The sequence below is a fragment of the Micromesistius poutassou genome (assembly GCF_964030765.1).
Source record: "Micromesistius poutassou genome assembly, chromosome: 21".
NCBI lineage: Eukaryota > Metazoa > Chordata > Actinopteri > Gadiformes > Gadidae > Micromesistius > Micromesistius poutassou.
Genome location: NC_140291.1, coordinates 936,463 through 962,143, shown reverse-complemented (window position 1 = coordinate 962,143; position 25,681 = coordinate 936,463). Strand labels below are relative to the sequence as shown.

General features: G+C 44.7%; 4 protein-coding genes across 4 annotated transcripts; 3 read left to right on the top strand and 1 right to left on the bottom strand.

Moving 5' to 3' along the window:
- Nucleotides 1-1,193: 1,193 nt before the first annotated feature.
- Nucleotides 1,194-2,765, top strand: LOC311367219 (uncharacterized protein; the record flags this gene model as incomplete). Its single annotated transcript, XM_084486062.1, is given in 6 exon segments — nucleotides 1,194-1,298; nucleotides 1,301-1,328; nucleotides 1,331-1,362; nucleotides 1,366-1,431; nucleotides 1,434-1,754; nucleotides 1,989-2,765. Coding segments are annotated over 6 exon segments (1,329 nt in total).
- Nucleotides 2,766-3,348: 583 nt separating this feature from the next.
- Nucleotides 3,349-7,321, bottom strand: tmem101 (transmembrane protein 101). The gene is made up of 4 exons (XM_084485298.1): nucleotides 7,174-7,321; nucleotides 6,318-6,498; nucleotides 5,741-5,887; nucleotides 3,349-4,309 (listed from the first exon to the last, which is right to left on the bottom strand). The coding sequence occupies exons 1-4, from the start codon at nucleotides 7,302-7,304 to the stop codon at nucleotides 4,001-4,003; spliced, it is 768 nt and encodes a 255-aa protein (XP_084341424.1). The 5' UTR covers nucleotides 7,305-7,321; the 3' UTR covers nucleotides 3,349-4,000.
- A 2,723-nt stretch (nucleotides 7,322-10,044) lies between these two features.
- Nucleotides 10,045-10,410, top strand: gngt2b (guanine nucleotide binding protein (G protein), gamma transducing activity polypeptide 2b; the record flags this gene model as incomplete). Its single annotated transcript, XM_084485452.1, has 2 exons — nucleotides 10,045-10,128; nucleotides 10,282-10,410. 2 exons carry the CDS (start codon nucleotides 10,045-10,047, stop codon nucleotides 10,408-10,410), a joined length of 213 nt encoding a protein of 70 aa, XP_084341578.1.
- A 5,709-nt stretch (nucleotides 10,411-16,119) lies between these two features.
- On the top strand, nucleotides 16,120-22,803 carry LOC311366490 (inactive all-trans-retinol 13,14-reductase; the record flags this gene model as incomplete). Its single annotated transcript, XM_084485275.1, has 11 exons — nucleotides 16,120-16,276; nucleotides 17,799-17,981; nucleotides 18,433-18,674; nucleotides 19,076-19,271; nucleotides 19,624-19,821; nucleotides 19,950-20,069; nucleotides 20,291-20,429; nucleotides 20,610-20,719; nucleotides 21,145-21,311; nucleotides 21,960-22,119; nucleotides 22,634-22,803. The coding sequence occupies 11 exons, from the start codon at nucleotides 16,120-16,122 to the stop codon at nucleotides 22,801-22,803; spliced, it is 1,842 nt and encodes a 613-aa protein (XP_084341401.1).
- Nucleotides 22,804-25,681: the final 2,878 nt, after the last annotated feature.

Sequence of the window (25,681 nt, the reverse complement as noted above, 5' to 3'; positions counted from 1 at the left end):
GTGCAGAGCTCTTTGAAATCTGACCCCAGACAGCAGCGCGCACTGAGCTCAGACCACGGTCACGCCATCTGCGCTTAGGAGAAACTTAATTTCCCTATGTTGAAATACATGCGTCTTAACCAAAAAGAGAAAGAACCAAAAGAAAATTCATATTTTTTTTTATCAAATAGTATTCTTAAAACTACGTATACATGAAAGGGACATGTTTAACAGGTATATGTGTTTTTTCATAATTAAATGCTAAACTCATGCCCAATATGCATGTTTTACTATACAGGCAGATAGAACTTAAAATCCTAAAACAATTATACAAAATCCTCCATATTCTTGTTCAATATGTCCCGGCCTAGGTACCTCTGTGCCTGGGACCAATAACTTTCAAACAACAAAATAGGACTTGAACCCTTTTCTCCGGAGTTGGTAATCAATAGCTTATGTTCATACACTGAGCTGTGTTCATAGAAATTATGATTATGTGGAAAAGGCAAAAAGCACCAGCTTTTAACATCAAATAGGAAGTGATCGGAGGTTGTAGCCTACCTGACTACATTCCTTCCTTTACTTCTCCCCAAATTGTAGGAATGCATACTTTTCAATATTTTTTAAACATGTTTATTTTTTCAGAGAAAAAATATATCTTCAGCGACCCCGAAGGGGCCCCAAACAAATGTGCTGCTCAAATCTCCCTCCAAGGCTTCCTGAAAACTTGGCAGCCCTGCTTGTGGGTGACGTGTCCAGGCAGTATTTTGCCAAAAACTTGGAACAAAAGAACACTTCAGTATTACGTTTAGAAGCATGTTATCATAGCTTCGACTTGTTAGTGGTTTATTGGAAGTAACCCCTGGCTGTGCCTCAATTTGACTGGATTTCTTGTCTTTCTGAACATTGAAGAATGATTGTCCTTTTGATAACATAATGGTCAGGATTTGGGTCAATCAATGCCCAATTCTATAGGCCATAATCACCAGCAGCACAAATTGCTTGCGTGCAGTTGATAATGTTGCGGGCATACAGTTCTGCTCCCTAGACCTGACAAGCCATCAATTTTTCACTTGATGTTGCGTCATGTTATAGTTTAATGAAAGAAAAGTTTGTGCAATGGGAGATAATTTCATGGGAAAGGTAGATATTTATTTTCTACATCAGGCAGAAACTGATATAAATCTGTATTTTGGCACCCCTCCAGACTGGACATGATGGCCGGTTTCCGGGGTTTACTGATGCTTTGTGATGATTTGGTTAAGCCTTTAATCCCTCTTTATCAGAAATATCCACTCGTCTCTCCCCGAACATTTCCCGAGAGAGAGAGCGACCTTCTCTTCTCGTCGGATCAACTATTTATCTGAAACAAAACATCAACCTTAATATTCAATCAGCACCACAGTGCAACGATGGCGTGCTGTCATTATTTCTACCAGCCGTGAAAAAAAATATATTTTCGCCCCCAAAAAAAGAAGCCATTCGGCATAAACGCGATGTTGTGTGCAGCAGTTAAACTCCTGCCCCTGCTCTTCATCTCCATCTCGGGCTCAACGTCGTGTCCTGACGGCTGCCGATGCTTCCACTCCTCTGATCTGGTTGACTGCCAGTCAAGAGAGCTGACCCGCATCCCCCAGAATGTTCCTGAGGGGACGTGGCTGCTGGACTTCAGCAGTAACGGGCTGACGGAGGTACAGAGCCACGCTTTCATCGGACTGTGGTCACTCAGAATCCTCCTGCTGTCCAACAACAGCATCCAAGCGTTGGAACCCCAGGTAAGATAAATATACAAAAATAAGGAAATTAAACGGTATTGTATGTTTACATTTTTTCTGTAATGTGTAATGTGTATATAGCAGAATTAAGTACTTCTTATACTTTTTTTTCTTCCTAATCTATCCTAAGCAATCTTTGGCCTACATGCCCATCTGCATGCAAACTCCCACTACAAGCTGATGCTAATGGAGTCACAGGTTATGTAACGTGTGTGTGTGTGTCGCCATTTTCAGTCGCTGTCATCCCTGCAATTTCTGGAGATCCTGGACCTGAGTTTCAATCGACTGCAACAGCTCCCCGGGGACTTCTCCCAGAGCCTGGGGTCCCTGCTGGAGCTGCGGCTGCACCACAACCTTCTGCAGCACCTGGCCCCTCCATCCATGGACAAGCTCGAGAACCTCAGGAAACTGGACCTGAGCTACAACGTCCTCCAGACCGCGGAGGCCGGGCTGTTCAACTCCCTGGGCCAGCTCCGACACCTCAGCCTGGAGGGGAACAAGCTGGACACTGTGGAGGACCACCTGCTGACCCGGCAGCAGAGGCTGGAGGTGCTGCACCTGGGCCACAACAACATCTCCCTGATCGAGAGCGAGGCCTTGGCGCCGCTGCGCAGTCTCAGCCTGCTGGGGCTGAGGGGCAACCGGCTGGAGCACGTCCACTTCAGAGTGTTCCTGGGCCTACTGCGCACCACCTCCTCCACCTACCTCCAGCTGGCGCTCAACCCCTGGACGTGTGACTGCGAGCTGCACCGCGTCTTCAGCAAGATCCGGCACGTGCGCTATCTGAAGGTGGAGGACTACAAGGAGATTGTGTGTCGGGGCCCGGCCCCGTTTGCGGGGGCCTCGCTGGCCCTCATGGACAGCCAGCTGTGTGTGGCCGAGACGTCCGCGGTGCTGGTCATCACCATCACGGTGGTGCTGGCCGTCATCTGCGCCCTGGTCAAGGCCAAGCGCAACAGCAACAGCAAGCAGTCTGTGAGTGACGGTGATCCACAAGCACTGGAGAAGTGAAGTGAGGTCTTGGAGGAGGCGGAGAAGAACTGCAGTGAGGGGGTACTGATTGTTTGTCAGGTGATGGGCTTTATTCACCTAGCAACCATCTTGGTTCTAAACGTTAACTGAATGCGTAATTGTGAGTTCATTCCCCAGTGTTTAGAACCAAGACGGCCACAAGGTGAATAAGGTACATGTTGTGGCTTGGATTTGCTGATTGGGGGATCTGAGCTTGATAATTGAGAAAATGGTTTCAGAATTAAGCATTTGTTGCATATGAATAATTACCATTAATATAACATTCATCTCTTTGATATCCTTTAACCAAATATCCATGTTATGTTATGATTTGTGTTTTATGTGAGCAGTGCTTCTGAACTTTGTTGAGGTCTTCCACAGACTATTATTGGTCAATCTCATTTCTATTTGATCCCTATTGCATTCTGCACGGTAGTTTTATTTTAACTGACCAGTATTTTAGAGAATTTCTCCTTACCGTACATTACTGTAGCCGAGCAGCTGCTAGAAAAAACATAAGTTTCATGATCGTTTAAAAAGAAAATGCAACCAAATATTACAAAAGCTGGGCAAGTTTATTAAATTGAATGAAAGATACATTCATGAGGGGCATGAATACAATGAGATTTACAAAAGCAACACAATAAAGTTCAATGCTATATGGTTTTATACTGCAGCCTTCCCATTTCATAGAAAATACCCCACATATGAATTTAAACCTTTCCCTCTGTGGCCAAAATCCACCACTATAACAGTAAGTTGTGTAACCACCATAACATCGTTAAAGCTCGTTTCATCAGGACTCAGAGCATGACCGTAAAAAAGACCTATACCAACTGTAAACGTGACTTTATAAATTATAAAATTAAAATAAATAAATCCCATTAAAAAAATGAAGGTCGACATTTTTTGGTTCCGTGGAACACCGACAGGCGGCCGGACAAAAGAGACGGTGGCTTACACTGCAAGCATCCCAACCCCACCACCCTGCAAACGCTAGCAACTGTGTGTGTGTGTGTGTGTGTGTGTGTGTTGGGAGTTCTTATAGACCGTCGACAGACAGCTCGAGCGGACGAGCCGGTAGCTCGAGCGTAAAGCCGGACGGCCTCACAAACAAGAAAGCAAACAGTCCCACCCATCACCCGTCGGCAGATCCGTGACATGTGTCTCTGTCGAGTTGTCGTTGCGCAAAAAAGAAAACCTCATCCTGCTAAACAACCAGAGAAAAGGTCGCCTCATCCGTCGGTGGCCAGGATGAGCACGGCTCCGAAGATCCCCACGTTGTGGCCGATCAGCTTCATCTGGTTCCAGAACTCCACCTTGCGCGTGTGGTGCCAGTAGCCCATGTTGCCGTCGATGAAGAGGACGACGAGGGGCAGGACGGTGGCCAGCACCTGGGCCGCCAGCCGGATGTACCAGCCCGAGAGGAAGGCCAGGGCCAGCACGCCGAAGAGCAGCACCATCAGCATCAGGGTCACCTCCCCGCCGGGGATGTGGCTCAGGAAGACCTGCCGGTCCTCCTTGCTGTGCTGCAGAGAGTACACCTGGTGGCAGAGGAGGAGCACTGCAGTCACACACCCACCTCAAAGGTTTGGATGAGAGATTTGGGAGCACTGATCGTTATTATGAACGATTAATGAACACACACACACACACACACACACACACACACACACACACACACCATTGTAAATCTCATGATCATAATCATTACATTTATAGATCCTTCTACGCTGTAGATATAAGTGTGACAGCCCATTACTCTGTGGTTTCAATTAGGTTCTGCGGTTAATCATGGGGGAATGGGAGAGAACATGCACACAGGGCAATTATTCCATCTAGGTCAAACTCTTATGAGGGCTCGGTACTCTACTGTAGGTGAGATTTTTAAAGCTGTATTCCAGATGCCATTTCATCTTCTTAAAATTATGCCAGTTTACATCTGATTAATATTTTGTCCACCTGATTCAATAACAACATTTTTCCAGATATTTGCGAAACTTGCCAAAACAATGTTTGCTCAGACTACGTACACTTTAAGGTAAACTGTTCTAATGCTGTGTAAAGACCCACTATGTACACACTATTGGTTCACTGTTCTAATACTGTGAGAGAACCATCAAATGGAAACCATTAGGTGCCCATTTCTAATACTAGGTAGAGACCCACTATCTACCCCATTAAGTCTACCATTGTCATAATGGGTAGAATCCCAGTGTGCCTGGCGCAGCCTGGATTATTTTGTGTTGTGGATTCAACAAGGTGCTACAAACATTCTTTGGTACCCCATTGGAGTACAGAGAACTCATTGTGAAGAGTCTTCTGCTGCATGATTGGTATTTGCATTCACGAGCTGGTGGAGGTCAGGTGACCACTGGGTGTACTCTGTCAGAGAGGATTTGCATTGTATTGCTGCCAGAGTTATCTTTTCCTGGGTGTGATAAATAGTACATTTTAATATAACATCAACTTGATGTCTCCCCAACTAGCCTTGCCTCGAAGAGTCACAAGCCGTTTCTCAATTCGCGTTCTCGTGTGTTCTCGTGTACTTGCGTTCTCGATAAACGTCATCAGTGGTAGCCAAAGCACTGTTCCAATTCCAAGTACGCGAGTACGCGAGTACTGTCGTAAAACCCGGAAGTGTTCTCGATGTGTTCTCGATGAGGCCGTTCTACCGAGGACGCATCGGAGGTGACTCGTGTGGACTTGGGACTGTTAAATATCCCAGGATGCATCATCGAGTCCGCTGCTGTTTCAGTTGCAGGTGCGTACTCGTGTTCTCGGAAGTCTGTACTTGAAAGTCCGGACTTGCCAAGTACGTACTTCCAAGTCCGCGAGTACGTAGTCCGCGTACTTGGTATTGAGAAACGGCTACACAGAGTTGTTCATTTAACCAAAGACCACTCTGACAGACCACCATGCCCTGTACAACCATATAAGCATCCCCGAAGACGGTGACACGACCGCACACTCACCATGCAGATGAGGTAGACCCCGATGAAGACCTGTCCTGTGGACTGCAGCGACCGGGTGCGGTGCTTCTGCCGGTACACCTCCCCGGCACCACTAGCTAGGACCAGGAAGCCCCCGACGATGGCCAGAGACCTGGAGTACATCCGTACCTTCAGGGGGAGAACGGAGACCAAGTTCAGCCACAGCCCAGCACAGGACCATCGCGATGCGAGATCAACGCAGAGAGCAGCACCACGACACGGGTGTGATGGTGGTGTTGAAACGTCAATATGATTTTGCCTTCAATATATTCTCTTTAGACAGCTGTTTCATTTAAGAACAGTAGCCAGAAGAAAAAGTAGGAGCAGCAGTAGTAGTAGTAGTAGTAGTATTGTGATGAAAACCAGAGCTTTGCCAAGCTTATTGTATAGAGGGAGTACTGTTAGACAGCATCTTACAGTTCACACACACACAACCAACACAAATAAAACCGAATCAACTTGAGCGGCGAGCAGGCAGGTAACAGTTCACAGCCTAACACGTCTGTAGCGCAGTAACGACGGTAACGACGAATTCTAAAGGCTACGTGCGGCTGCCTACCTTGAGCCAGTCGCCGTAGTGCACCTGCTCCCCGACGTAAGAGGCGTAGGTACTGACGGCCAGCTGCATGGCGGCGGCCAGGGCGAACCACCTTCTCTTCACCCCGAAAGACATGAAGCTGGCACAGAGCACAGCCGCCCCCATGTCCACGTACAGGTACGGGACCTGGATGTCCGGCTTCCTGTGAGAGGAGGGGAGATATTATTAACAAGCCAAGTCAGGTCTCTTTAGGGTCAGCCTCGTTGGTTGTTAATGATGAGTGTCATGGTAGTCAAGGAAGCAACGGATTCCCTTCCCAACATTGGTTAAGTGTTTTATAGGCTACATGTAGGAAGAACAGTATCGAGTTACTTCTTGCCCAGAACAGCAAGTAGTAGCTGTTCTGGGCATGTCCAACACAAGTGTCAAGAAAGGTTTCTGTCTGACCCCCGCCCTCCACACACACACACACACACACACACACACACACACACACACACACACACACACACACACACACACGTTAAAACGAAAGCCTGCTGAGGATAACCCCAACATAAAGATTATAGAGGGCGGTTCTGCATAATTACAGACTACGGAAACTATACAAAGCCTGTGCAGCTCAAACGTTTCCATGTGTCTGGAGAAATGTAGCCTCAGTTGTTCCAAGTCAAACACCTCAAGCACTGCATTGTGTAGATCTACATCTACAAATCAATGAGCACGGATTTATCAAATTCCTTTTGTAATTACAGTAATCAATTTTCAAGTGGATAGTTTGTTATGATTATGAGATATGAGAGTTGAGCTGTAACTCTGAGCCGATTCATTCCTCCGACCCAGCACTTCTGAGTTGTGCCAACATGCAAGAACGTACCTTTTCGCATCGGCCCGCTCGGCAAAGAGCATCAACATACTGAAGCAGTTCCAGAATCCAAACCGGGTTAATATAAACGCCCCGAATTGACATAGAAATTTAAGCACTTGCTTTCTACTAGGAGCTGCCATGGTTCACGTATCGCACAGCGCAGCACAGACCCAACTCTATTTCCGCGGTCAACTTCATCGGTACCAAAGTAAAAGCTCACCGGGAGTTTAACCGCGGATCAAATATAGACCGCATGCCGGTTTTCTCCGTTGAACTCTTATTTTGAAAAGCGACGTGTTTTTAGAATAGCGTCTTGCTATTGGCCGAGGAGTCCATGGCCTCGCTAAGTCCCAGTCTTGTCGCCACCGGAGGACACAACCTTCTGAGAAGCCCTCACGACCGCTAAAGTCTGCAAACAAGTGCAATGCTGCCTTGGCGTGGACATAGTGTGACATGACATCTACTTCCACACAAGGATTAGGCCCACACATTTGGAATAAAAATGTCATAAATAGTTATTTTCATGTATTCATCTTTATTTACTCTAAGAAACACAGTCAGTTCTCACCTGTCTGTGTGAGTTATGTTGGGTGTAAAATAAAATGGAAAGATGAGCATAAATGTATAATATATTAACTGTATTAAGAATATAATGGTAAGCACAAGGGCATATTAAGGTATTGGCCGACATGCAGACGGGGTAAGGGGACATTTCTGACATGAAACTGTTTTAGTTTTTTCCAAGTGTTATTTTTTAGGGTGTGGTCTTAGGGTTAGTTAAGGTTTAAGGGTCAGGGAGGGCTATAGGCGCTAGGGTTAGGGTTTGGTTTTTGGGTTACGTCTTATTTAATTTAATTAATTTAGTTGACACTTTTATCCAAAGCTCCTTACAATAAATGCATTTTAATCTTGAAGACACAACCCAAAAAGTGCAAGAATCATGTGAGCACATATTTGGTTGGTTGGTTGTTTGGTTTTTGAGTTAAAACACCATGTATCTGTACATAAAATTTCAGACTGATTTTTGGTATAATCAATTAACTGGTTTCTTTAAAAATGGTCAGACATCGAAAAGCAAGAGAAAGCAAGGGAGAGAATATATCAGGAAAGAGAAAAAAGAAAAAAGATTATTAAATACATTTAGGTGTCAAACATTTGACATTTAATGTAATTTAATAATGTAAGTCATCTGGGGGTGCATGTGAGGCATATTCTTTGTAATTATCTAAATATGTTATCCTTTAATCTAAGGATTCATTTCTCAAGACAAACATGTTACAGATTAATTTATTGATAATTGATTTTCCCCTTAAGGAGGCGGATCCTTAACTCTTCCTTAACCCAAACCAATGGAAACGGTTTCAAAATGTGTAATAAGGTTTCTTAATGGGAACAATGTATATTCTTTATATTATAAAGTCTATTCTTTGCTTCACTTCAGGCTACGTCCATGCTTTCTGCCCATGGCTGAACTGTTTCTACACTGGGTAATTCCACTGTGACGTGTCTAAGGTTAATCTGGAATGGATGAGTCTAACCCAGATTCTGAAAATGGCTTATTGGGTGAAACAGTTTCTCCTCAGGGCTTAGTCAAAGACTAATGAGTGGCCGTGTCTTAGAACGCAATACCCAAGAGAGGTTTTCTGAACAGAGGGGCAAAAACAGGAAAGTGGGGCTTTCGTCGGTAACACCTGGAATAGTGTGTATAATAGTGTGTGTAATAGTGTGTATAATAGTGTGTATAATAGGTGTATAATAGTGTGTATAATAGTGTGTACAATAGTGTGTACAATAGTGTGTACAATAGTGTGTACAATAGTGTGTATAATACAAACTAATAGGTTCACCCAAACGTCACAGTGAGGTCAACCCTAGAGCTTATTCCCCTAGTGGCCATATTGGTGAGTTGGGTGGGGAAACCTTCTAGAATATTCGTAGGAAACCATGAAAATCTAAATTCATTCTCAGTGTGACCCGAGTCAGGAAAGGGAACACAGGACAAAAAATAATTAACTTTCATAAAAAAATTTTAAACTGTTATTTTCCCTGAAGATTTTAGAAGGTTTACCCGCCAACTAACCAATTATGGCCGTTATAGATGAATAAGGTGTCAGTGCATTAACACAGTTTCCTCGATATGAGTGGGTTAAATCTGGATCCGCTGGAGGGAGCAGAAGATTATAAACCATCTAATTGACGCCAAGGCCCGTGAGGCATTCAAATCAAGGAGTCAGGCTTTAAGACGAAGGCCTGGCCTTCCTGCTCAGGTGAGGGGTTGGGGGTTGGGGGTTTATAGCCCGTGATTGTTTAATCTGATCAGGAGGGATTGGTGACACCGGGCCCAATCCCGGGCCGACCTCCTCTGACCAAAGCCAGCCGTGAGAGGATCAGAGGTGACGCCGACGTCACGCGCCGCCGAGCCGTCAAAGAGGAGGAAACACAGCCCGCCCCAGGACCTCACAAAGACAGATGAGCTCCTAGGAGCCAACACCTTTCTCCGTTTGTAAGTCACCCCTCCGCACTGCAGGTGAGGCTCAAGAAGTTATTCTATAGTGCTGGGTTCTTGTTGGTTCAATTTGGGAACAATTGCTTTTTTTATTTGACCTGTTATGGAGATAATTATGTCGTTCTTTAAGGTCTGTAGAAAGATAGTTACTGCTTAAACCAAAAGGGCTATTCGAAGGTCTTTCATTGTTCAATTCAATCTTACTTTAATTTGTTGTCTGTCTTACTATTTATTATCTTGTTCTATCTTTCTATTTGTTATCCTGTCATTCGTGTCATTTATTTGAATTATGCAATGGACTATGGACCAACTAATGGAAACAAGTGAAACAAACAACTAAGGAACCCTTTTTTGGTTTTCTTACAACAGCCAGGATGGCTCGAGATATGTCAGATAAGGAGATCCTGAAAATGGAATTGGATCAACTGAAGAAGGAAGTCAACACTCCTCGTACCCCAGTGAGTCAATTAACACTTCAATGAAATGTAAAATGATCTCCTGTATCATCAACATCCCAGAAAGCGTACTGGAGGGCAATCCCACGGTACAGTCCACCGTTATTTCCCCCCAAAAATGTTTTTGCTTTGCTCACGCTGATGTTCCTCCTCCAGGTGGGAGTGAACTGTGCCGAGACCATCGCTTTTGTGGAGAGCCGGATCGCAGAGGACATGCTGATCAAAGGCGTTCCCGATGAAAAGAACCCGTACAAGGGAGACAAGGGGGGCTGTATAATAACATAGCACCCGCCCAGGAGGGGGACGGTAGAACACAACGCAAAGCAAACAAACATCCGGCTATATTTTTAACGAGGCTCAGGTTGATTGCTGTATGAAAACGTACGCATACCGTAGTGGAGTTACCGTGGTGTAAAGATGAGCAGCACGTAACAGATCTGTATTGATGTCACGGTCTTTCTAGCAGACTCGCATTACCATACGCCTGTTGATATGAATACCAATATCTATGTCGATTTGTAATTAAATAGCTGTACCAAGCTTTGATCTGGACTGTGTCGGGTGTTATTTCGTGGAGACTTTCATGGGACAGTATGCTTCTGCCTCTCTGTGAGGACGACCGCGTAGGACTGAATACTACGAACAGGGGATGTCTCAGGATTCTAGACCTTATGGAAGGCTGTTGGGATCTTCCTTTTCTTTCTTGAGAGCGTCTCTGTTCCGCAGGTGAAGCCGTTGAAGTCACGTCTACGGGCTGCTTAACGTCGTTCCTAATAGGATTTCCCAGCCAGAACACAGGAGGTCATGGTGGCTCTACTGACGTACAACTGATAGGCCGATCCTTAAGCTTCTTCAAAGGGCTTCCGTTAGGGCCCTCAATCCCATTAAGTCTCGTTTTCACTCGCAGAGATCGTCTAAAACTTAGAGCACGGGGGAAACAATTGATTTTTGTACATCTTGAAACAAAGAACAATTCTATGCACAGTATGTATGAATATATTTATTTAGATATATTACATGCTTCTACCGCACTTAGATAAAAGATACAATTTGGAATTACTTTTTAATAATTTAGCACTGCCTCCAAAGAGGCATTTGGATTAATGTCAAAGTATAACCACCATTAAGTTAATTTAATGATTTGAAAAAAAAAGGTGTAAAAACAACAGAAATCGCACTTTTTCACAAAAGCCTATGGTCTCTAGTTAATTTCTACCATCCTCTTTTTATTTTGTTCTTCTGTCCCTCGAAGAGGCCCTATATAAATGAAAGTTATTAAGTATTATTTACAGGTAAGATGCAGACATTTTGTATCAAACCCACGGCACTCTCCTCCTCCCTCAACACTGACCGGCAATTTTTTAATTGGCAAACTCAAAGGTTAAGAGGCATGTAACCCGTACTAATAGTAATCCAATTGATTGATCAGATTATGATAATCCCATGCGGTATGGGCGTGCAACGGCTCTATCACATCTGTCTTCAACACACCGTAAAGGTTGTAGATAAAATACTGATCGTGTATTTTGACCATCAGATATAAACAACTTCCATGACTTGGGGGAAAGGAGTTCAGGAGCTTCTGATACACCTGAGCTCCCAACTGCATTTCTCCATGATGCATTCTTTCTTTCTTGTGTAAAACATTCTTCCTTTCTTTCCTATTTTACCACAAGGTGTCAGTGTGATTAGCCATTACAAGCCCTCTCGGCCCAGCCTTGCTTCATAGTGACATCACAAATGGGAGTGTCCAACTAGATGTAAGATGGATAGCCTACCCGTCGGAACGGTCCACTGTGTAGGCTGGAAGACTTATCTATTCACCTGGTGCTAAAATAGGGCCCCGTTAGTCTTTGTGTGCAATTGCCATTTGTTAAATAGATTTTTGAGTGGAAACTATCCATGAGATCAAGACAGAGCCCAAAGTGATTGCAGGCAACATTGGAAAGCCTCTAGAAAGAATATGCTAGTGTTCTTACTGTTAGACTGTAATGAGATTACTATTATCTGTCCAGCAGTAATACTCATCTCAAAGAAAACACAAAAGTGATCAGAAAGGGCCTAATCAGTTACCACAACCTCAGGAATATGAAGACCTTTGGACATAGCGGTAACTGAGTCCAGCTTGTTCCCCTTTCAGTGGTTGGGCCTTTTCACATGCTGTTTGGCCCTGTTGTTGACCTTCAATATGATCAAATATAAACGTTAAAATCAACAGTCAAACTCAATCCATACATAACAGTTCTGTAAAGTCAACAAAGAGGTTTGCAGAGTATGTCAGTGTCCTGGAAATGGTAAATATTAGAAAATTTACAGGCACATTTCAACATTAATTCAAGATATTCAAAGGACCTCCTTTCATATCTATTCCGACCTCACTCATAAACAATTAGGATAACAAGAACTACTGCACTGTGGTTTTGGCCATGCTTCAGTTAAAAACATGAAATCTAATTTATTCTATATGATTTGCATAACACAGATGAAAGTTGAGTGTGCTCAAAAAGGTCAGGTCAAATTTGGCAAGTTTACAGTGAAGGTTTAAGGTCATCTTCTTCAACGTCTATTTCTCGTCCAAACAGGAATATTGAAGGTCACATGATAAGCACCAGATCCCAGTCTAAAGTGGTGCCATCTAAACGGAAGCATTGATCCTGAACAGTTCTGTCATCTGTCATGAAACCAAGTGAGACTGACTCATGCTTGAACTGAAGAAGCTGATGCAGGTATCGGCAGTTATCGGCCTGTTGCTTTTGTTCATCCTTTTTGTCTGGAAGAATTGAATGAAATACTTATTAGAGTTGTTATCGCTACAGCACAGGTTCTGTTGAAGAGATAGGAGCAGAACCAATCTAGTGTGCTTCCTGATAAGCCTACCCAAACACGAAGCCTATCAAGTACAGCACATTGACAGGAATTGGATTATATTATTTCCTTCCATTACCTGTTGCTGTTCAGTAAAACACTTTCCAGTGTATTTTAGGATTAAGGGTAGTTTGGAGATGTAAGCTGGGCCATAAGCTGCTGAAGATGGATGGGTCCAGCCCAGGTTTTTTAAGGAGGGGATTAACAATAGAAGACTAAAAGACTAACGTAGAAAGCCAGTTCAGACTCATTTATGATGTTTATTTTTTTACAGTTCTACAAAATTACACATTTACAGTTCTACAATATAGTTTATAGGGAGCATAAAGATAAGTGCATGTGAGGGACTTGACGTCGAGCCAGTATTGTACCAGAACAGGGGTAAAGGAGAGAGGAGAACCGGAAATCCAAGGCAAGTATCAGGAGAGCAGGGGACAGGTTAGTGCCAGGTTAGTTAGTTAAAGCCTTCATCTCGTCAGTAAAAATGATAGCACATGTCTCACAGTCTTCTGTGCGGGTAACTGGGGCTGCGGGGCAGCAGGTCTAACCAGGCTGAACAGGAACCCTGGTGGTTACTAAATGGGCTGATGTCGCTGCCCTAATTGAATGATTTAAAAGAGACCAAAGCCCATTCATGTAGAGATACTTGACCGTCAGCTTGGATATTTTCCAACAGTGCTCAGCCTGTCTGCAATCTCTTTTTAGGCAGAGCAGCTTAAACCTTCCTAGTAGACAAAGCAGGCAGTGGTGTCAACACATTGGATTTACAGTCAATTTTAAACACAAGAGGCTGGAAACTAGTGTAAGCTTTACCAGTGATGGGAAGACATCATGCGTGGTGTATTCACAGCGTCAGACGCTGAAGACGTTGAACAATGGCCAAGAAAAAATATGCGAGGCAGGGAGTAGAAAATGAAGGTGTTGAAAGTGGGAGGTGGAGTTTAGGGGGTGGGGAGAGACAGTGGCAGAGGTGGCAGAGGTGGTGTAGGCAAAAGGGGAGTGTGACGTAAGGCTTGCTGTCCATGGGCTGATCCAGTGGTGATGGTGCAATGGTGGGCAATTGCCCTCTGACAAAACACTGAGCTTCAGACTGAGTAAGACTGCTGAATAGTTCATTAATAAACTCCTTCCTCAGGATTTTGGACTGCTCCTTCTGAGGCCGCTGATTGACACATGGATAAATGGACTGCATTCATACAGCGCCTTTCTAACCAGTGGCTACTCTAAGCACTTTACAATATTGCCTAACATTCACCCATTCATACACACATTCACACACCGATGGCAGTGTCAACCCTGCAAGGCGGCAGCCAGCTCGTCAGGAGCAGTTAGGGTGAGGCCGTCTCGCTCAGGGAAACCTCAACACTCAGCTAGGAGGAGCCGGGGATCGAACCAGCAACCTTGCGGTTACCAGCCAAACTGCTCTACCTCCTGAGCCACCGAAAATATAATAATTGTTGATGATAATTTTGTTTAGGGTTGATGTTTGGATATTAGTTATTCCATTTATGTCACAGACCATAGTACCAGGGAAAGTAATTATATATCTATAACAAGGAGCAATATGGTCTAAAGGGCAAAGTGTGATATTCATTTATATTCATTTTGAGACATTTGATGAACGGTGCAGAAGAACAAGTCACACGGTGAAGCATGGTTTAAACATGAGGGCTGACGGGCAGCCCCTCGGGATCAGACCGGCGAGCAAGAGAAGCTCGAGGCTAGAAGTCAAAAGTGAGTAATGTAAGAGTTACCATCGCTGCCTGGATACAGTCGACAGTGAGAGGTGAAGTGAAGTGAAAGTATGCAAAAGGAATCTGCACATATATAAGCCCCAGGCTCTATGCTATCTGTGGCCCACTGTCGGGCTTGTTGTTCAGGCCAAGATAACCTGTAAGGCAAGAACAAACTATCTCCCGCACAAAGTCCATGCATGGACAAACTGAAATGAATCGCATGAAAACAGAGATAGCATGTGTAGCATAAAAACATGGAAGTTGTTGTTGCAACATGAGGAAAAAAAGAACACTTGAAAATATACAATAGATATATATGTTTTTTCAGGTCAAAATCGAAGAATGTAAAAATGTCGGTTAAGCAACCAACACGTCAAGCTCTTTGTCGACACTGAAATGTCAGACACTGAGATGTCAGGCCATAGTGTCGGAACCATAAAGTTGTCCACCGCCACGTGTATAACACCAGTGATTTACTGGTGGGAGATAAAACCTCTGCGCTAATTGGCTTATCAGATAACATTAACATGGAGATAAGGGGATGTAATGATTCACCAACTCTGGGCGCTCGGCCCCCGATTTGTATGTTTACGATGTGAGTGCATTGTTAGGGGCCCTCAGCGTGGATCCGGAGCCCCTATAATGTTCTAGCAGAACTTCTGGTGGGCGACGGCACAGAGGCTGAGCCGGGAACCAACAACGCAAAAGGTCGAGTTACACCTTATCCTTATATTACCGTTTCATTTCTACCAAAGAACATAAATGAAAACGAGTGGATAAGGTTGGATAAGAGTTTGCGTTGGCAATTAGGCGCTTATAGATCCCCGCCTCCATCAACAACTCTTGGTTTTAATCTGAAGTCAGATTTGTAAGACCAGCAGGACCCCATATGTAATATGTATCGGCCAGAACCTGCATTCAAACGTTACATATGCCCATGCAGTTGCTTTGCCTATTTTCAGAATTTCCATGCTCTCAAATGATTCTTGCACTCTGGGTAATATCTTCATTACGGAATACAAGGGCAAAAGGGTCAGCTGAATACGTTTAATGTAATGTAAACAAATGCTACTGTAAAACATGACTCTTCACAACAGAGCTTTGGCTTCGTGTGAACGGCTGTGATATGCATGTCCAGGTGATAGTAGGTTACAGAACTATGTGTTTTCTCAAATCCTGATTGTGGTTTATCTTAATTCTGGTTTATCTAAATTGCGTGCCATTGAGTCACAAATACCCTTGACCTGTTTTCTGGACGCCCCCAGCACCTGGCATTATAAAAAGTGAAGCATGCCAATAGCAAACTCACTTTCTGTCACTGCTAAAAACACGCAGATAGAGACACACAAAGAGACAACCGTGATACCAGGCAGTGCGTTTGTACTCGTCCACCATGTGGCTTTTGATTTTCTTGGCATGGCTGGTGATATGGGCCGCTGGGACCTACTGGTACCTGTTTGGCAAAAAGAGCCCCTTTTCCCTGGAGTCTGTAAGACCACCCGGCCCGCGGGAGTTTGATCAGAAGAAGAGGGACCGAGTCATTAAGCAAGGTAAAGGGCTCCTCAAGGAATCGCCACACATCGACATTCTGAAACTTTACACTACAATTTACAGTGGGCAGCGAATACATGCATTTACGTGCATTTCTACAACCTTAATAAAGTTAATAATTTTGCTTTCTAGGATGCTCAATAGTCATTAACCAGTATAAAGGTAAACTGGTCAATTGTAGGTAAACTGTATTAAATACAAGTAATTGAAAGCAATTTACCAGAAGCAGAAGGCTCATTTAATAAGTAACTAATTAAGCAATAACTTAACTGATTAATTCATTTTCTGGGACGTAGTTTATCTTAATAAGATTAGCATATTTTTTAAATAAAGCATATCCTAAAACATCACATAAAGATTTAAGATGTTGCATCATCATGTATGTAAAACAATCACGATGTATGTTATATCGACTCAGATTTAAGTAAGTCTCTATCTTTGTTGCATAACATTCACATTAACATTGATAATGGACAGTATGCCCAACAGACTGAAAAAAGACAAAAAAGAATGAGCCAAAAAATAATAACACTGCTGATGATGACAGTTTGCATTAACATTATCACTTCTCTCACACAGTGTCACCCGATGACCTCACCTGCTCATTATGTTTTACCTATACACCTCGCTTCCTCCCTGATTTCCTCCGACAACTAAAGAATGCTTAGCACGAATGTACTCCTTTAAAACAGGCCTCAATCTATTTGTATTCAGAGACAATTTCTAAATGGCTAATTCAATTTAGCCATTTAGTATCTCCTCGGTCTGTTTGATTGGTTTGATGGATTGTAAAACACCTTGGGGTTGTCTCTGATGATGAAAGGTGCTTAATTGAACATATGATTGTTATTATTTACTAAACATTTCTCAGAATCTGCAGTATTGTTTGGCTTGCCATTTCACTTCAGATTTTATTAAATATATATTTCCTAGGGGTGATGTTGAAACCAGCTGCCTATACATCAACCATCTATCATATACACCGTCTGTGTCATAGATTATGTATCCACACACTTCTTTGCGGTTATGTAATAACAATGCGTGTAGTTTATCTTAATAAGATTACAGAACGCATCACAGACTATCACTTCCACCAGGAGGGAGATCAATTAAACCGCCATAAGGCTGCAAGGCCTTTGTCACGTGACCTTCAGACTTTTAAAACTAGAAATGACATAAGACAAGTTGTTATCCGTCTTTCAAAATGTATAGGGAAAGAAGGAAATCAGTATTTTTACTCTTAGTATATACCATTTGGTATACACATCCTCAGCAACTTAGGTCAGAGTTGTACTTGTACTTACTACTCGAGCAGCAATTAGACAATTGTCTTCTTACCTAATCAGTCATGATGTTGACATAGTAACCGTATCATATCTCACTGGAATGGAATACTAGTATATACTTAAATACTTGAACTTAGGTAGAATGTTGAATGTTGAATGTTGAATTTGGTCCCAATGGTTTTACCGCGTAAGTGTTGACATTTCACACTGGCACACTGGTTGCCTTTGACTCCAGGTTTCAGCGTGGACAAGGTCCCTCAGAACCTGGACGTGATCGTGATCGGCAGCGGGATCGGGGGTCTGACGGTGGCCGCCACGCTGGCCAAGGCGGGGCGTAAGGTCCTTCTGCTGGAGCAGCACGACCAGGCGGGCGGCTGCTGCCACACCTACGTGGAGAAAGGCTTTGAGTTCGATGTCGGTAAGAGGCCGTGGTCACCGTATGAAAAAGTAGAATCATGTTCTACATCGTCTACTTTCTAATACGAGAGTTTCTTGCTTCGTACGCGTCTGCAACAAAATAGGGGAGAGGTTGGGCCGTTGACGTCATTGGTCCTGCATTCGCGTTCTCCACTGATCTGATTGGTCCAACTTTTTTCTGGAAGAATAATCGATTTTTTTCATAACACTCTTAATACTAGAAGATAGCTGAGTGTGACTCTACCCCCCCCTCCCCCCGACACCCCCTAAATAATACAGCTATCCAGTGGTCATATTTCTTTGTGGAATCCACAAGTCCAATATTGATTGAATGCTGTGATTTGTCAACCCTCGTTCCTAAATGGCGTTGGATCAAACTGCTTCCTACGATAAGTAAACGTGAAGTAGAGCCCAAGCGGCGGGTGCTGAGCTCCTGGTTCCCCCCCATCCAGGGCTTCACTACATTGGGCAGCTCCACGAGAACAGCCTGCTCCGCATCGCCTTCGACCAGATCACCGAGGGCCAGCTGGAGTTCCAGGAGCTGGACCAGCACTTTGACACCATCCAGATCGGCCTGGGCGCCGAGAAGCGCGAGTACACCATCTTCACCGGCAAGACGGAGATGGAGGCCCACCTGAAGAAGCAGTTCCCAGACGACACGTCCGCCATAACAGAGTTCTTCAAAATCATGAAGGTACGGTCGTACGGGCCAAGACCAACCGACCGATGCTCACTGACCGACCAATCAACCGACGTACCAACAGACCTACTGGCCAACCAACCGACCAATTAACTAACCAAGGAACCAACAACCGACCAATTAACTAACCAAGGAACCAACTGACCGAGGCTCACTAACCGACCAATCAACTGACTTACCAACAGACCTCCTGGCCAACCAACCGACCAATTAACTAACCAAGGAACCAACTGACCGAACCAAGGAACCAAACACAAACTAACCAACATACCAATCAGCCAACCAACAGACCAATTAACTAACCAAGGAACCAAACACAAACTCACAGACAAAACCGATCCTAACAAAACCCACTGACTGACCAAACGACTGACGGTGTGTGTGGTCCACAACAGATCTCAGCTAAGAAGACCCACTACCTGGCCACGCTGAAGCTCATCCCGCAGTGGGTGTCCCTGTTCCTGCTGAAGACGGGAATCGCCCACTTCATGTCCCCCATCTTCGACCTCACCGGGACCTGTGCCACCGAGCTGGTGAACACCCTGACCAGCAACAAGGACCTCCACGTTATCTTCTCATACCTTTTCTATGGTGGGTGTGTGACATGTTAAAGTGACGACTGAGTTAGTTATCGTGAATAATAATAATAATACCATTTAATAATAATACCACAGTCAAATGATTCATACATATCCTTAGCACATTTCTTGACGTTGAATTTTCTTTTTTTTTTTTACTGATTTAAATACTGTTTCTGTACAGGTACTTATAGTTAAAAAAAAGTACTTCATTTGAATGGTTTCACCAAAATACAACTGTAGCCTACAGCCTCCTCTAGTGAAGGAACACTCCTGTTGGTCTGGTCTCATTAGTGGGCAAAACCGCAGATAAGATCATCGTTTACTGGATTTCATATTTCTTGTCCTGTCTGTTTTACGTGTAGGCGTTCCTCCGAAGGACTCCAGCATCGTGATCAACGCCCTGCTCATCCACCACTACAAGAGAGGCGCCTATTACCCGAAAGGGGGCGCCAGTGAGATCGCTTTCCACATCATCCGCACCATCCAGAAATACGGAGGCAGCTGCCTGGTTCGGGCCCCTGTCACTCAAGTCCTGGTCAACCAGAAGGGAGAGGCTTATGGTGAGGGGAACGAGACCCATCACATCAACTGTTATCTTAATTACCGCATTTGCTACTGTTTAATTAACACATTTACTACTTCGGATAAAAATTACGAAGTAAAAAGACTCTTCTGCGTCTTGTTAAAGGTGTGAAAGTGAGGAAGGGCCAAGAGGAGCACGAGGTGCACGCACCTGTGGTCATCTCCAACTGCGGCATCTTCACCACCTTCCAGAAGCTTCTGCCTCCTGAGATCCAAATCAAGCCAGGTAGGGGACAACGACGCTGGGTAATGTGATAATAATTATTACTTATTTCATAGTTTTCATAGTGTGTGTCTGCCTGCCGTGCCGCCCTGTCAGTCTACCTGCCTGCTGCGTGCGTACATGCGTGCGCGTGTGTGTATTAGTATGGGTGTGCGCGTCTGCGTGCGTGTGAAAGCGGTCCTACAGAGTTGACTCTGTCCTCTGCTCCCCCCCTGTTGTTTCAGACATCCAGGAGCGCCTCAACATGATGAAACACGGCAGGGGCTCGTTTCTAGTTTTCTCCGGCTTTGACGGAACCGCCGAGGAGCTGGGGCTCGTGTCCACCAACTTCTGGTTGTTCAAGAACAACGACATGGACAGATCGTAAGTGCAAGTGTGACTGTAGTAGCGTTCTTCACTCACATGGTGGCGCTGTCGTATCAGTTTCAAAGCGTTTGCGTTCTATTGGGAGTGTATTCGTCTCATGTACATTGAGTTGCCATTCGAATTTAAAAAAAAGCTGTGACCATTAATGTATTAATAATAAATAAATATGTCTTGCAGAATGGAGGAATTCTTCGCTCTGGGCAAGGATGACGCTCCTGAGAACATTCCCATGATGTTCATCACGATGCCTTCAGTTAAAGACCCTGAGGCCAAGATCAGACACCCAGGTACCAACCCACGCCTATTCCTCCCACTACTGCGTCTACTTTCTGTCTACTGTGATGTCTATTGGAGTATGTGTGTTGAAATGTTGTTGTGTCAAACTACCAGGCAGTGCACACTTTAATGCAGAAATCTACGCGATGAAAATGGCAAAGTATAGAAAAATTATTTACAAAATAGCTTAAAAGTGTTCAAAGTAAAACATATCTAAAATAAGCATATATATGCTGAACGCTAACAGCTTTTCTAGTGTTTTGGAGAAAAACAAATAATATAAATATATTATGTATAAATATTCCTACACTTATCATTTAGGAGGCATATCCAATGCTACATACAGTAGTGTAGTGAGGATGATATGTACGTGTGTGTGTGTGTGTGTGTGTGTGTGTTGAGTCATCATTGTCCCTGTGTGTTCTCTGGGCTCCAGGGAAGTCCTGTATGACCATCCTGACCATGGCCAAGTACGAGTGGTTTGAGGAGTGGTCGGACACCACGGTGCGCAAGAGAGGAGACGAGTACCACCAGTACAAGATGAGGTTCGCCAACAAGCTGTTCGAATGGGCCTGCACCATATTCCCCAAGATCAAAGATAAGGTACGTTGATGAGGAAGGTCCATGTCATCCACCCTCATGTAGGATGGTTTGATTTATACAAACGCATGGTTGAAATCATGTAGCATAAACTCTCCATACTGTGTACCTCGACTGTAAGCTACGCTTACGGTGTTGGCCATATCTTCAGTTGTTTTCTTCTTGATATTTTGCTATATCTCTGTCGGTACAGTAAGGACGTTCATAGAACCAAGCGCCAAACACTAACGCTAGCTAGGCTAACCCATTCCCTGTATACAACAAAGATAGCATGGGTAAGACGGGTAAGATAGCATGGGTAAGATGCCACACGATGGAATATGACTCACACACTAAGCATTCTTTTTTTAAGTGCCAGGACGTACAACATACAATAAGTGCGCACATTAAGTGCCAGGACGTACAACATACAATAAGTGCGTACATCAAGAGCCAGGACGTACAACACACAATAAGTGCGTACATTAAGTGGAAGGACATACAACACACAATAAGTGAGTACATTAAGCGCCAGGACGTACAACATACAATAAGTGTGTACATCAAGTGCCAGGACGTACAACACACAATAAGTGCGTACATCAAGTGCCAGGACGTACAACACACAATAAGTGCGTACATTAAGTGCCGGCCTGGGTCTTGTCTCCTCAGCTGGTGTTCCAGGACGTGGCGACCCCCCTGACCAACATGCACTACCTGGGCGCTCAGCGGGGGGCCATGTACTCCGCAGAGCACAACCTGGACCGCTTCGGGGCTGAGGCCGTGGCCCGCAACCGCTGCAACACCCCAGTCAAGAACCTCTACATCTCAGGTAGGGGTAGACCCCCCCCCACCCCGCTCTGGGGGCCCAGGGCGTATGAATGAGACCTCTGGGATAGGCTTGGCATAGTCTCACGCACACACGTCACGCCGCCGTCTTGGTGCTTCTTCCCCGTTACGATTAGGATGATCACAACCCATTCCTCGGTCATTCTAGAATTTTCTGTCCAGACGTACGAAGACGGCAGCTTCATTCGACTTTGTGTGACTTTGTGTGACTTCGTCATCGTCTCTTTCACTCCGAACATTTTGTGTATTTTGACAGCTTGGTGTTTCATTTGTTGAGCACAATCTTCGAAGAACATTTTATTTTATTTATCTTTGGACACTCCTTAAGAATGAGTGAAAAGGGAAATCCTCGCAAAATGTGAAATATACTCGTTATACCTCTAGAGGGAGACAAGAGTCATATTCCAGATTTATGTATCACATCTGTGTGTGTGTGTGTGTGCGTGTTTGTGTGTGTGCGTGTGTGTGTGTGTGTGCGCTTGGTTGTGTGTTTCCAGGCCAGGACGTGTTTAGCTGCGGGATAGCCGGCGCGCTGCACGGAGGACTCCTCTGCGCTGCCACGGTGTTGGATCACATCATCTACATAGACCTGCTGTTCATGAAGAAGAAGCTGAAGAGGAGGAAGGCCAAGGAGCTGGCCCAGCTGGCCAAGAAGAAGCTGCAGTGAACACGGCCCCCTAGCGCCCCTACAGGACAGCGTGGGAACCGCGGGCGTGGGTTCAGCGAGGAAAGGTTGCCGACTCATGGTTACTTGAGGGGCCTCGGTGCCATTTTAAAGAACTTAGAACCAAGATTCCTTAACCGTTATGTACCGTATATATGTGCCCTTTCGTTTTTAATATGAATGTTTAACTTATGAATTGTAATACTGTATATTGTTCTGTGTCTTCATTTATAAATATCAATATAATGCAGGGACAAATATGTGTAAGTAGAAATTCAACAGTGATACATGGAGGCCTGAGATGTATATTTCGTATGATTTGATTCATTGTGTAAAGATGTTCAATGTCTTTGAAAATGTATATATAAACACAGGGATTTCTCTGATAGCAATGTCAACATAGAACAGTATGGATTCAGTTTTGGTAAAACCACCTTTAAACACAAATGAATAATAAACTGCTTTTCTATTGTCCTTTCATCAATATCAAATTTCATTTCTACTAACCATACTCACATTAAGTAAAGCAAACCTCCACAAAGGGCCCCTATTTTAGCGTAAGGTGTGAGCTTGATTAGCCATTAAAAGCTGTTTGAAAATGTGCCATTTCCTGTGCCTTAGTGACATCACAAGTGGGTGTGTCCACCTAGATGTATGAAGGATAGATAAGCACCATTTCCTACAGTCCATTGGGTAGGCTGGTAGACTGACCTATCCAGCAAACATCTAGGTGGACACTCCCACTTGTGATGTCACTTTCTCACCATCAATACAACAGATATACTGCCTCACCTAACATCAGCACAACCTCACAAAACATGTATCACACAAATAAATGGTACCAAAGCTGTGAGGATTTGTCGACCCCCTGATGTGAGAACCATCGGGCAGCGTGTCATCGGTTGACTAAGGAAACACTACAGTCAAGCAGTTACAAAAAAATGCAACCGTGTTTGATGAATCATTGCAACACCTCGTCAGGAAATTAAACATACATTGTCCCAGAGTCAACTGGCTTACAAAGTCTCTCAGGCGGAGAACTGGGGCCATTAACTCAAATATTACGTCGTGTTACTGACGCCAGGGTGCAGCGCCCCGCCTTGGGGATGGCAGTTCCCCACCTGTGTTGTTCTGACCCCACAAAACGACCCTGGCTTCACCGGAGCCCACCGACTGAATCAAAGGTCCGAGAGGAAACCCCAGACTTCCGCTACCAAAGTGAACATTTCCTCAGCAAACGGCGAACATGTTGGTCTGGCAAACGTTGTGGTCTGGCCCAGAGAGCTATCCCGAGCATAGATGAATGCCCCCTCTGTCCTCTGCATCAACATCCCTGAGATGCCAGTAGTGCCTCTCTCTCTCTCACACTCTCTCTGACACTCTCTCTCTCACACTCTCACACACACACACACACACACTGTGGTCCCCTCCCTCCATCGCACTCAGCTGGAGGATGTGATACCCCCCCGCCCCCCCCCCCCCACACACACACACACTAGTATCATAAGTGCTGCCTCTGAGTATGTCATCAACCATTACATGGTTTCCTGAATCATTTTAAGCCCCCCTTGATGACCTGTCACTCAGGACATGACGTGACACCTGGTTCGTAGGAGTTCTCTTACTCACAGCAGAACATCTGTAGGGGGGGCGGCGGGATCAGAATGTGCAAATATTGGGGACAGAGAGGGCGGGACTTTGGAGCATGATTCCGAGGGAGGGACATCCATTTCCGTAGCACGTTTCCCACAATGCTTCCTCAAATTAAAAAAAAAATGGCTTGACAATTATTATTATGAATTATAAAAAAATACATTTATTCATTTGTATCATTTATTCTCCTTGTCTCCTTCTCATCTTCCGATTGCATCCCCTCCAGGGACTGTCAACCAATTGTGTTAAGGTAGTGGGAGGGATCAGAGCTGACCAGATATAGTCGATGACCCCCTGTACCCTCTCCGGGCCTACAATACACGTCAAACCAATACAGATACAAGTCAGCCAGAGAGGACAGAGAGAGGGAAAAACAAGAATCTGCGACTCTGTGTCGGGCTAGAAAGCCATCAGACCGGGGCGTATAATTAGTGTGGCTCCAGAAGGTTCCCTCATGCAGCACTGCCATAAGGAGAAGCTCCAGTTAAAACTTCATTTAATTAGCAGTAAGAGTGTGAACCCTTTTGCCAAGCAGTTGCCGTGTCTAAACTTGGCAACTAGAGTGGGCAAGCAAGCCGGGGGGTTGACGGCGTTATGAACCTTAAGGAGACGCACGGAGGCCGCCGTCATCATGTGGCTTTTGATATAGACATGAGAAGGAGTAGCCTTTTGGCACCCCCCCCTCCTCCTCCTCATTATTTTCCTCTTCCTAGGAGGATCACATCTTGTCTGGACATGAAACTACTCCAGGAGAGGAGGCCGCAGCCTGTCCACTCTTAACATCAACCTCCTCACCACGCCATGGCAATCCTTACTCTTCTTTCACATGCATGACCTCAAACAATGCCTCCACGTAGACACACAAGCACACACTCAATCAACTATCAAAATGACGTATCGATCGCAACACCTAATCTCCCCACCGCCCCCCCCCCACCGCCCCCTGTGGTGTGTGTGGCTTTGATTAGCGGAGATAGCAGCAGTCCAAGTCAGGCTGGTCACTGTTTCAAGAGAGCACTATCTTTCTCTCTTTTCATTCTTTCCTCCCCCCCTTCCTGTTCTCATTTCTTTCTTTCTTTCTTTCCCTTCCCCCGTGCTGTCCTAGAGTTCATTCTTTCTCTCAGTCTATCAGGCTTTCTGTCCATTTCCCCCTTTCCTACTTTCTTTCTTTCGTTCCTGCCTTCCCACCTTCCTCCCTTATGTCGTTCTCTCCTCCTTCCTTTCCTTA

Bases quoted from the DNA above. Each gene is read 5' to 3' on its own strand.
- tmem101 (XM_084485298.1), bottom strand. From the start codon at position 7,304: ATGGCAGCTCCTAGTAGAAAGCAAGTGCTTAAATTTCTATGTCAATTC. The intron at 6,499-7,173 runs GTACGTTCTTGC...CTCCTCTCACAG, and splicing joins GAGCGGGCCGATGCGAAAAG to GAAGCCGGACATCCAGGTCC. The intron at 4,310-5,740 runs GTGAGTGTGCGG...CTCTGCCACCAG, and splicing joins GGGTCTACCTCATCTGCATG to GTGTACTCTCTGCAGCACAG.